General features: G+C 37.9%; 1 protein-coding gene across 1 annotated transcript; it reads right to left on the bottom strand.

Annotated features, from left to right (window-relative positions):
* Positions 1 to 88: 88 nt before the first annotated feature.
* Positions 89 to 3,001, bottom strand: LOC109150406. The gene is made up of 2 exons (XM_019298316.1): positions 619 to 3,001; positions 89 to 111 (listed from the first exon to the last, which is right to left on the bottom strand). Exons 1-2 carry the CDS (start codon positions 2,999 to 3,001, stop codon positions 89 to 91), a joined length of 2,406 nt encoding a protein of 801 aa, XP_019153861.1.
* Between the last annotated feature and the right edge of the window lie 9,480 nt (positions 3,002 to 12,481).

Raw genomic sequence — 12,481 nt, 5'->3', positions numbered from 1 at the left:
GGAGTCTATGAAGAGACCATGGCCAGCTTCTCTAGACGAAGAGGCCAACCATGACTTCTCCGTCAGAATGTTTTCCTACTACTCGTATTTACAACATTGTTCTAAGATCATCTGAAATTGGAAAAGCATGGGAGGCAGGCCAATAGGTTGTTTATTCCCCCACTATGCCATTCCCCACCTTCGCATATGCGTAGGTGTGGACTCCAACTACCATAGTTCGAGTCTTGATTCAAAACATGAACTTTGTTGACATAACATTGATGGCATAGAAAGATGTATGATGAAGTGCATGATATGACAATGAAAACGTAGAAATAATAATAATAATAATAATAATAATAATAATAATAATAATTATTATTATTATTATTATTATTATTATTATTATTATTATTATTATTATTATTATTATTATTATTATTATTATTATTAGCATTTGGTTTATTAATAAGTCAATTTTTTTTTTTTTTGAAAATTATATGGTGCTATATTAAAAATAGGCCGAAATAATATCTTGTGAGAGTAAATCCCAATACATAGCAACAGGTTGCTGATAAGCCGTAGTAGCTAAAGCATGAGCTAAATAATTATCTAATCTAGGAATTAAATGAAACGAACAAGACTGAAATAAAGATGCAGGCAGCCTGCAGTTGTCAATGGCATAGCCTAGGTATGTACGCAACGCAACGGTTGGTGTGGTAAGATAGCGATGTAGCATTAGACAATCCGTGTATATCTCGACAATTTGTTCTCCCCGATCCTTCAACCATGATAATGCCTCGGCCATAAGCGGCGAGGTACAATTCCGGAGTGGTCCGGCATGAGCCGAAACATAAGCTCCATTCGTGTCTACTAGAACAGCTCCACCCGCAGCTTGGCCTGTCTCTGGCAAGAATCCCGCATCGACATAACAAATTCTCTTGGGCGACCCATCGTGCTGCTCGACAATGTGCGGCTCGGCGTGGTTCAGTTCGGCATTTTCCTGCGCCAAAGGCGGCTCGGTCGGCAGTGGGGCAGCACGGGCTACAGGTGGTGGATGCGCCCGGGTCCACGACTCCTTGGCTGCAGCGGCGATCCTGAGTATGGTGATCGGTCGTGGTAACTTTGCTTCCCAAACCGCCATATTCCTTGCTCTCCATATATTGTAAAGAATTGCTGCTGCATATAATATTCCATCAGAGTCTAGAATATTTAAAAGCTCACCAAACCAAACATGAAAAATATTTGTGTCAATGTTGGGAATTGTAAGGTTGGATTGTTCCCAAGTGTTCTTAGCAAAATCACACAACACTAAGGCATGCATTGTGTGTTCTTGTAATATTCCACACATGGCACAATGTGGATCCACATCCACTCTCTTTATAAGTAGGTTGGTTGTGGTAGGCAAAATATCACTAATGGCTCTCCAGATGAACATTTTCCATTTTGGGGGGATTTTGAGCTTCCAAAAATTCAACCATTCTGCAAATGTCCCATTATTATTTTGATGATTTCCAACAATTCGCCTGTATCCATTCTTAACAGAGTACATTCCTCTCAGGTCTCCATGCCAGTACCAAGTGTCATCATAACCCGGGGATACAGGTATTTTCATAATATTCTCCACATCATTGGGTTGGAACAAATCTGTTAAAATTGAGGGATCCCATGTGCCCGTTTGTTGATCAATCAAACCTGCCACTCTGGCTTCCTGCAGCTGTGCTGACATTTCTGTTTGTACCATAGGGTCATGATCATCTTGTAACCAGGGGTGAGCCCATATGAGTGTAGACTCGCCATTACCAATTCTGCGCCTTACCCCACTGCAAACTATACTTTTTGCTGCCATAATACTTCGCCAACAGAAACTGGGATTATTTCCTATCTGTGCATCAAAAAAAGATCCTTTAGGAAAATATCGGGCTTTATACACACGAGCCACTATAGATTCAGGTTTAGTCAACATCCGCCATGCCTGTTTCCCCAGCATTGCTAGATTAAACGCACGTAAGTCTTTAAAACCTAATCCTCCATACTTCTTTGGGATACACAACTTATCCCAAGCCTTCCAATGTATTCGCTTGTCAGTTCCAGAATCCCACCAATATCGATTCATAGTTCTCTCTATTGCCGTACACACAGATATATGCAGCAAAAAAACACTCATCGAAAACGTAGGCATAGATTGTGCTACTGTTTTCAACCGTATTTCCTTACCTGCCTGAGTCAGCAGCCTCTTATTCCATGATCCAATCCTTTGGCGGATTTTGTCCTCAATATATGCAAAAACTGCTTTCTTGTGCCTTCCAACAAAAGAGGGGAGTCCCAAATATTTACCAAAATTCGGGGCCTGTGTCACTCCCAGAATCTCAGCCACATTTTCCCTATCAGTCATACTTGTGTTCTTACTATAACATATACTTGACTTATGATAGTTTACTGCCTGCCCTGACAGATCCTCATACACAGATAGGCATTTTTTGATTTCACTTGCTTCCTCCACATTAGCTTTAAAGAATAAGAGGCTGTCATCTGCAAAGAATAAGTGTGAAATTGGGGGAGCACCTCTGGCTACCCTGCATCCATGTAATGACCCCACAGTATGTGCCTGCTGTAATAATAGGGATAGACCTTCTGCGCAAATAATGAATAGATATGGGGACAAAGGATCCCCTTGCCTCAAACCACGTGTTGGCACAATAGGATCACATCTTGAGCCATTTACCAGAATATTGTAAGAAACTGAGGTTACACACTTCATAATTAATTCCACCCAACCACCATGAAACCCCATAGCCAGCATCATCTTTCTAAGGAAAGACCATTCCACACGATCATATGTCTTTGCCATATCCAGCTTAAGAGCACTCCATCCCCCCACTCTACACTGCTTCCTATTCAAAAAATGCCCTACCTCCGCAGCCAGTAGGATATTATCCGTTATCAATCTATCTGGGATGAAAGCACTTTGTGACTCAGAGATTATTTCTTCCATCAATGGTTTCATTCTGTTAGATACCATTTTTGCCAAGATTCTGTAAATCACATTACTGAGAGCTATAGGGAGCAGGTCACTCACTAATTCAGGGGTGTTCTTCTTAGGGATCAAAACAATATCAGTATCAGTCAACCCAGGTGGGAAATCACATGATTCAACACAATTCACAATAAAACTCGCCACATCCCCCCAACCACATCCCAAAACTGCTGATAAAAACCTGGATTCATTCCATCCGGGCCTGGTGCCTTATCTGGGAACATTGCAAATAGTGCATCCTTAACCTCCTCCAACTCAAAGGGTCGTAACAACGACTCGTTCTGTGCCTGAGTGACACGCGGATTTACCCCCTCAAAGAAATCCTCCCCAGATCCCGGTGCTCCAGAGGAGAAAATATGGTTATAATATTGCAAGATAACATTTTTTCATAGGCTCCCCCTCCACCCACTCCCCATCATCATTCATTAGTCTAGAAATAGTATTAATAAGTCAATTAGTTTACTTTATACATAATATACCCTCACACGACTATCAAATGCAAGATGTTTATTAGTGGCGCACTCGGAAAATAAACATATGTTTTTTTGAGTACTGACAAATAAACATATGTTAGTTTTAAGGGTCGCTAGCTTTTAGTACATTAACCTATTTTGAAACTAAATTATTGTTAAACTTTATTTATCAAAATCCCCTCAACACTACATATTATTTTATTCACAATGTTCAAATCTAAAACTTTGCTCACAATAGTACAACATTTTATTGTTAAACTTTATTTATCCAAAAACTTTGTGGCCAGGCACATAAATGTGGCTCTCCCAAACGGGAGGTCACAGTGGAGGCATTAACTCTGATTTTTGTGCAAATACTACATGTTAGCTTGACTACAAAATAGGGAAAAAAATGGCATTTACAAAACCAATAATCAATCAACATACATGTTAGATACTACATGTTAGCTTGACTACAAAATAGAAAAAAAAATGACATTTACAAAACCAATAATCAATCAACATACATGTTAGATTGTTAGAGAATATAAAATAAGGAGAATGGTAAAATAAGCATTTAAACTATTTAAAAAATAATTATACCATCGAATTACCAAAAAGAAACTTCATATTAACCTTTGAACTGTTTTTTTTTTTTTTTTTTTTGGGGGGGGGGGGGGGGGGGGGGGGGGGATACCTTTGAACTATTTTTAAAAATGCAATTAGCATCTTTTTCTATTTAAATTACTATTATTATTGCATGCTATGTTGATATGACTTTCACATGTAATTTTCTTTGTATACATGGATGCCTTTGTTGACACTTAAATTTTGATAAATATTGATTATTTATTAATATAAATATATTTGAATATATTTATGGATAATATTGATATTATCTAATTTGTTAATTTAGATAATATCAAAAGAGTTTGAGTTTATCAAAACTCTTCTATCCTACAACGGAGGTTTCATTTCTATGTAGTCACAAAAAAATCCTAGGAAAAATCATGTAAACATCTAAAAATATATATTATTCAGAGATTACAATAAAAATGTGATCCTGAAAGTAAAAGCCCCTCCTCCTCCATATGTTGATACATGTTGATCCAAACCTCTATTGAAGATCAAGCCGTTTGAACCCGGAGGCCCTTCAAGAAGAACAAGCCCTTCTTTGAAGATTAAACCACTTGAAACCCGGAGACCCTTCAATGGTGGAGTGCTCAAGACATCAATTGGAGAATCAGAGGACCATTCAGAGACTTGTACCCACACCGCATTGATTGATACTTGACATGTAACCGGAATTTTGAGTTCAATATATATTATTCAATTTTCTTTGTTCACAAATTGGCACGCCCAGTGGGACAGCTCTGCCTCTCATCTCTTCATAGGCACTTACAACCGATATGGGAGCAAACCCCGTATGAAATTTGAAATGGAGGAAACTAAATGATACTCCTTGGCACGAGTTTAAACGGCGTCATATTCATGCTCCTTGGCACGAGTTTAAACGGCCTCATATTCATGCTCCTTGGCACGAGTAAAAACGGCCCCATATCTTTCAAGGCTCCTTAGCACGAGTTGAAACGACCTTATATCTTTAAGTTGTAGTGTCGAGACTTCCTTGCACTACATACTTTCAAGTGGTATATGCTATCAAGTGGTGTACAAGCAAGTCTCGAGGGGGCATTTGTAGACACTTAAATTTTGATAAATATTGATTATTTATTAATATAAATATATTTGAATATATTTATGGATAATATTGATATTATATAATTTGTTAATTTAGATAATATCAAAAGAGTTTGAGTTTATCAAAACTCTTCTATCCTACAACTATAAATAGGAGGTTTCATTTCTATGTAATCACAAAAAAAAATCCTAGGAAAAATCATGTAAATATCTATAAATATATACTATTCAGAGATTACAATAAAAATGTGATCCTGAAAGTAAAAGTCCCTCCTCCTCCATATGTTGATACATGTTGATCCAAACCTCTATTGAAGATCAAGCCGTTTGAACCCGGAGGCCCTTCAAGAAGAACAAGCTATATATACAAGCCCTTCTTTGAAAATTAAGCCACTTGAAACCTGGAGGCCCTTCAATGGTGGAGTGTTCAAGACATCAATTGGAGAATCAGAGGACCATTCAGAGACTTGTACCCACACCGCATTGATTGATACTTGACATGTAACCGGAATTTTGAATTCAATATATATTATTCAATTTTCTTTGTTCACAGCCACGTTGAAGCCATCTCAATATAACTTGTATTTCTCTTTAATTTTATTTACACAAAAAATATTTTAAAAAATTAAAATAGCCTGCGTGACATTCATGTATTTAAAAAAAAAAATACACATAATATAAAATTCTTGTTAACATAATTATAACAAGTAATTTGTAAGTAAAATGAATTATAATTTCACTTTTAAAAAATTAAAATTTTGATGGTTAACATAAGTTGGAATAAGTTTAAAATTGATCACTGAACGTAACTTGAAAATGCAATTAGGCCACTGAACGAAAAAAAAAATGTAATTAGGCCACTGGACATTTCTAATGTATGCAATTTCACCTGATAACAGGTTACTATCAATTTTAACCGGTTACCTGCTTACGTGGTTTGCATTTTTAATAATTTTTAATAAATTTTTAAAAAAATGACAGGCGACCCCCCTCTTCTTGAGGGATTTAATTTTTTTTTTTAATTTTTTAAATTTATTATTAAAAATTATTAAAAATGCCAACTCAACTTTCACGTAAGCAGGTAACCTTTTAAAATTGATTGTAACCTGCTATCCGGTAAAATTGCATACATTTGGAGTGTTCAGTGACCTAATTATACATCCAGAATTGCATAACTATACATCCATAACTTCAAAACTATAAAATCTAGAATTGCATAACTACACCATGCATAATTACATATCCATAATTTAATAACTATAAATCCAGAATTGCATACCTATACATCCATAATTTCATAACTAAAATTTCAGAATGAATGAACTAAAAAATAAAAAATAAAAAATAACATAATGTTGTTGCTGGGAATCGAAAGTGATTTTTTTTTTAAAGTAGGACGCGTGTTTTAATACAAAACGATGTCGTTTTTGCATCTTTATGCACCATGCACAGCATAATTTGCTCCAATCCGGCCTGACAGAACATATGAGGGAAGATGTAAATCACGATGACTCAATGGCTCAGCAGGTAGAGTCAAATCTCAAATGTCGATGCATACAAAGAATTTACGACTTTGAACATAATCTTTACACTGTCGCCATCGAAGTTTAAATATTGATCTCTTCTCTTAAATATCATCTATTGAACCATTGAACTAAGCTCGTGCGGACTAAAAATATGCCAAAAGTTGACTGAGTGATTGGGAGGGGTGTGAATGTGGCCTGGCGGGGAAGGGAAGAGTCGGCCGACGGCATGTGAATAACTGTGATGGAGGGGAAGTCAACCACATGGCCAATATTTCTAGTCATCAAAATGGACGGCCACGATTGCATTGACAACACTACAGCTTTTCAGCTATGATCTAGCATGAGACGGCGTGTAGCAATCACGGTATGCAATCATAATGCCCGCCGGGATACCGGATCCTTCCCACGTGTAACGTGTTGACTCAGCAACTCACTTCGCGGTCAAGCAATTTTTAATTAATTAATTAATTAATTTCTTTCTTCCTAATTACTCCATTACATTTTTTAATTTTTGAACTTTGACCCCAAAAACTTTTTTCCCCGCGCACTGTTTTCTTTCCTTCTTTTATTTTTATTTATTTTTTCTTTAAATTGACAGCCATGTTATAGCTGTTGTCTTCGTAGATCGTAAAATTTCCCGCATTTTTATAAATATATTTCACTCGTGTGATTGTGTTAGATGTTGGTGAGAATAAGATTCAATTATTTTTTAACGAAAAAATTCACAATTTTTTTAAATCTACAAAAAGGGGGACACGCAATAAATTTAAATACTAGCTAGGGACTAACGAAAATGCTAGCTACGAAAAAATTCACAATTACTAACGAAAACTTACATTAGATAAATGATCTTAGTGAATAAAGAAATATGATGAGGTAAATCAGTCTACATCCATTGGTGATCGAACTTGAAACCTTGTACTCCGTAGTTACTAAAAATATATAGCATGACCAACTTGATTGAGTAAAACATATCAATTTACATTTTAATTCATTCGGACAACCACTTTTCAGCATTTAACATATTCAAATGTAATTTTCTTTTTAAATTCTTATCAAACATATTTATACTGTCTCTGTAATCACTTATTCTGATATCTCCTTTCTAAAATAGAAAGAGTAAAAATATTTTGATCATATCAAATAGTTGAAAAAAAAACAAAAAACAAAAACAAAAACAAAACAAAAAAATGTATGTGGTAAAATTGCACCCCTATTACTGTTTTTTTTTTTTAAATACTACTGACTCTATTACAATGTAGTATATGTTCATAGTTACTTTCTCAATCTAATGAAATACACTGAGACTCAAACCCACAACCTATCATATAACTATATAAGAGAGTAACTTAGTGTCATTGGACCACAAGACCCTTGGCACAAACAATTATTAAAACTTCAAAACTATAAATAGAAGAGAGAGAAGGAAAGAAAATATAATACAAGGTGCTTGATAAGTAGAATTTTTTTTTTATTCTTCTCAGGACGATATCCTATCACTGACCTCATGTATGAGCTCTCATTGGCCAGCAACTTTTCAAACTTTCTAAATCTCAAAATGTACTCCCGGTGACTTTTTCTAATAATTGTCTTTTTTTTGAAAGCACTCATAATTGTCTTAATTGCAAACAAATAACTATACCTTATATAAGAACATCTCCGGTTCTAATTACATTTATGTTAGAATTTTTTTTAAAAAAAAAAAAAAAAAAAAAAAAAAAAAAGAGTGGTCATCAATTGGCGACACTCTTCAACATGCCCAATGGGAACGTGTAGTACACGTGCCCACTGAACGTTGTTGGTGCGTGTGTAACTATTTTTTATTTCATTTTGTGGGGTCCATCTTTTAAATAAAAAAATTCACCTTTCTTGCAACATTTTTTTTTCATTCTCTCTGTCTTTTCTCTTTCTTCCACCTCAAGTCACAAATTCTGAAAAAAAAAAAAAAAAAAGAAAAAAAAAATCACAATTGGGGATGCCCTTAACTTCGTGGCATTGTATTCTTCTCCTAGTAAGTGATGGTGAAAACGAACTCTGAAGCGGTTCATGTCATCAAGGGTGAAGGCGATTCTCATCCACAAGTTGATACTTCGATTGTGGATTGCAAAAATATCATGAGGTAAATCCAGAATTGCGAGATCAACTATACTCTTTGGGAAGGAAACCAATGTACTAACTACCTTGCAAACTTGGGTCAAGACTCAAGAGAGTGGTTGGGGACCTTACACTTGTTATATAGTGGACCATGATCGTCGAATGAAACTGTAGTAGAATTAAAATAATACGTTGGTGTGTTACTATAATGAAACTAGTGTGTGTGGAAAAATGAAAGTAAAAAACAGAACACAATATTGTCAAATGAAACTGTAGTATAATTAAAATGATACTTTAGTATTGCTATAATGAAAGTAGTGTGCGTGGAAAATGAAACTAAAATCAAGAGCCATACAATAACATATATTGTCAAATGACATGAAGTGCAATTAAAATAATACTTCAACATTACTATAATTAAACTAGTATGTGTGGAAAATGAAACAAAAAAAGAGCTCAACCAATAATGTATATTATCAAATGAAACTATAATAGAAAAAAATAATACTTTAGTATTGCTATAATGAAACTAGTGTGGAGGGAAAATTAAACTAAAAAACATAGTAATATTGTCAAATAAAACTGAAATGTACTCCCCTGTCCCATTTTATCTGTCCTACTTACTATTTATTGATCAAACCAAATATTTCTTACTTGTTTAGTTTCTTTAGTATTTTTTTTTACTTATTTTTAAATTTGATTTTGTGTGTTTAATAGTACTTTTAGTGTAGTTTCTAAATATATAAATTTAGTATACAAATACTAAACTTAATATTATGAAAAATTGAATTAAAAATAACTTCAGTCAAGTTTCATTAATCGAACCAGATACATAAAATGGGACATAGGGAGTAATGATACATATTTTATGATCCATGCTGCTACATAGACCATGGTCCACAGTAAAATTTGTCAGGACCTTAATCCTGGAGAACCCCCCAGAAGGCGTTAACAACATTTTGGAAAGGGACGCGAGGTCCATTGCTACAAGAAGAATTTACTAACATGGGGCCACCGAGGCCCCATTTGGCGTACCAAAAAAAAAAAAGTTACAAAAAACATTTAATGAATACAAGATATATACAATTGACCCTTAATTGGGCCGGTGCAAATGATGATTAATTTGGATATGATACGAGCTTAAATGTGTCTCCTATTTATAGTTAGGGTCTACTCAAGACATCTCATGGTCTAACAAAAAAAAAAAAAAAAAAAAAAAAAAAAAAAAGGAGAATTCTCTTTTTTATTTTTTTGGGGAGAAGAAAAAAGATAATTTTTTTAGGGACATTGACAAGTAATACTCACTTTATCTTATTTTGTTTGTTTAGTTCATTTTACTTTCTCAACCTAATAAAGCACAAAAAGTCAATAACGCATTCACTAAGACTCAAACCCACGACCTCTTATATAGGAGTCCAACCTTGGTGCCATTCAATTTTGTGTACTCCCTCTATCCCATTTTGTCTGTCCTGTTTACTATTCATTGGTCAATTCAACTCTTTCTTCATTGCTTATTTATTTTTAAATTTGATTTTTTTATGTTTAATAGTACTTTTAATGTAGTTTCTAAATATATAAATTTTATATACTAAAAATAAATTTAATATTATGAAAAAATGAAGTAAAAATAGCTTCAGTCAAGCCTCGTTAAACGAACCAGACAAACAAAATGAGACGGAGGGAGTACTATTTAATTAAGTATTAATATATATGGTAGGATATATCCCGACCGGCATGCCACGTCTTTTCTTGTTGTTTGTGCAGGTTTGCAGGTCAGATATTCCTAAAGGCACCCGGTCGAACCCGATCGGCATGTCTCCCGACCGATGTCTTCGACACCCGATGGATGGCCCTTGAACGAGAGATCCGAGAAGAAGCACGTGGCAACGTTACGCGTTGACAGGCAGGGCTCGCGGGGTGAAGACACGTGACTGCTACGTGGGTTACATGCCGGCCGGCCGAAATTGTGTCTCTGGCCTAGCGGCTACAGTGTGGAGGACTTTTGGAACGATCGATAGGCTATTTACAGAGCAGCCTGACCGCAGTCAGTCGGCCATCGGAATAGCCATTTTAAATTGTATTAGGTCCTTTACCCGATAAATAAAGTCTTTACTTGCTTTTGACTTGATCGTGTTGGCTTCTTTGACCGCATTACGTGGAATTTACACTATCATTTTGGCGCCGTCCGTGGGGACCCGTGCACGAAAGCTAACGTCTGACGAGCACCGGTTCTATCTGTCATAATGTATCCGTTTATGTATCACACACTAGGCGATGATCATGCAGATGCAGCGAGCTCATCCGATCACCAGTCCACTCAGTATCAAGGTCAGACCGTTGACCTAAACCTCAATCTATCACCGCCTCACCCGGCGTCACAGTACCCGGTCGCCCAGCAACCGGTTAACTACATCCAACCGGGGTATCCACCTCCCGGCCAGCAGTTTCCTTTCCCCGGGCAGTATCCGTACCCGGTCCCACCTCCACAATATGGGTACTGGCCCGATCAGCCGATGTATTACACACCCCCGACCGGCTATCCCCAGTATATGCCTGTGCACAGGGCTCCAGCCTCCACTCCTCCGATTTACCCGACTATCCCGACTGAGCTGGAGCTTCAGCCCACTTCCCGGGCTAGGCGCTCGGCTCGTTCGAGGTTGGGGTCGCAGGGTGCCGAGGCCATGGAGGTACCACGGCAGGCCCAACAGGTACAACCGGAAATGCAAGCCCAAGCGGAGGACCCCGAAGTAGAAGCCAACCGAGCAGTAGCATTCGAGTGGCTCCGACCAACCATGCGGCAGCGATTGAGACCGCAGGACCCGAGCAGGCGCTCAGTAGATTTACCGATGAGAGAGGCCAGCCAGGAGGGTTCGTCTGGGCACAGTGGCTCAAAATCACACCGAAAACGACGCGCTCGGGAGCCATCCCAAACGGTCGAACTTCAGGAGACCTGAGGACTGCTCAACGACCTCCAAGCAGAGTTCACTCGGTTTTGGAACGAGCACGCTGTAAGGCCCCCGGTCGATCTGTCAGCCTCTTTACTGAGGACACCCTTCACGGCGGAGATTATGGCCCAGCCTTACCCGCTCGACTTGCGCATCCCTAGTAACAAAGAATATGATGGGAGAACGAACCATGAGGTCCACGTGAACACTTACTACGGCAGCATGATGATGATGGGCGTGTCTGACGCCGTGATGTGTAGGGCTTTCTACTCCACGCTATCCGGTCGGGCGGCGGAGTGGTTTCGCACATTGCAGCCGAGTTCCATCTCTGATTTTGCCACTTTGGCAATGAAGTTTATGCGGAAGTTTGTCACTTCCAAGATCGTGAGAAAACCCTACATGTACTTGGAGAAGGCCAAGCAACTGGAGGGGGAGAGCTTGTCCGAATTTTTGGTCAAGTGGAAAGCCGCGGTCGGGGAGGTTGAATTGATGGATGATCTTACTGCCATCCATATGCTCCACATTTCCCTCCGGGCTGGTTATTTATACCAGGACTTCATCCTCCATCCCCCAACCACATATGAAGAGGCCCTCCGAAGGGTGACCTCCTGCGATCTCTTGACGGCGTTCGCTTCTCCGGCGTTAGCGTAATTCGTCACCCTTCGGCGGCTACAGTGTGGAGGACTTTTGGAACGATCGATAGGCTATTTACAGAGCAGCCCGACCGCAGTCAGTCGGCCTCCGGAATAG

The sequence above is a fragment of the Ipomoea nil genome, unplaced genomic scaffold, assembly GCF_001879475.1.
Source record: "Ipomoea nil cultivar Tokyo-kokei standard unplaced genomic scaffold, Asagao_1.1 scaffold2279, whole genome shotgun sequence".
Taxonomy (NCBI): Eukaryota; Viridiplantae; Streptophyta; class Magnoliopsida; order Solanales; family Convolvulaceae; genus Ipomoea; species Ipomoea nil.
Note: the sequence above shows the minus strand (reverse complement) of the source record. Positions and strands in the feature narration are given on the sequence as shown.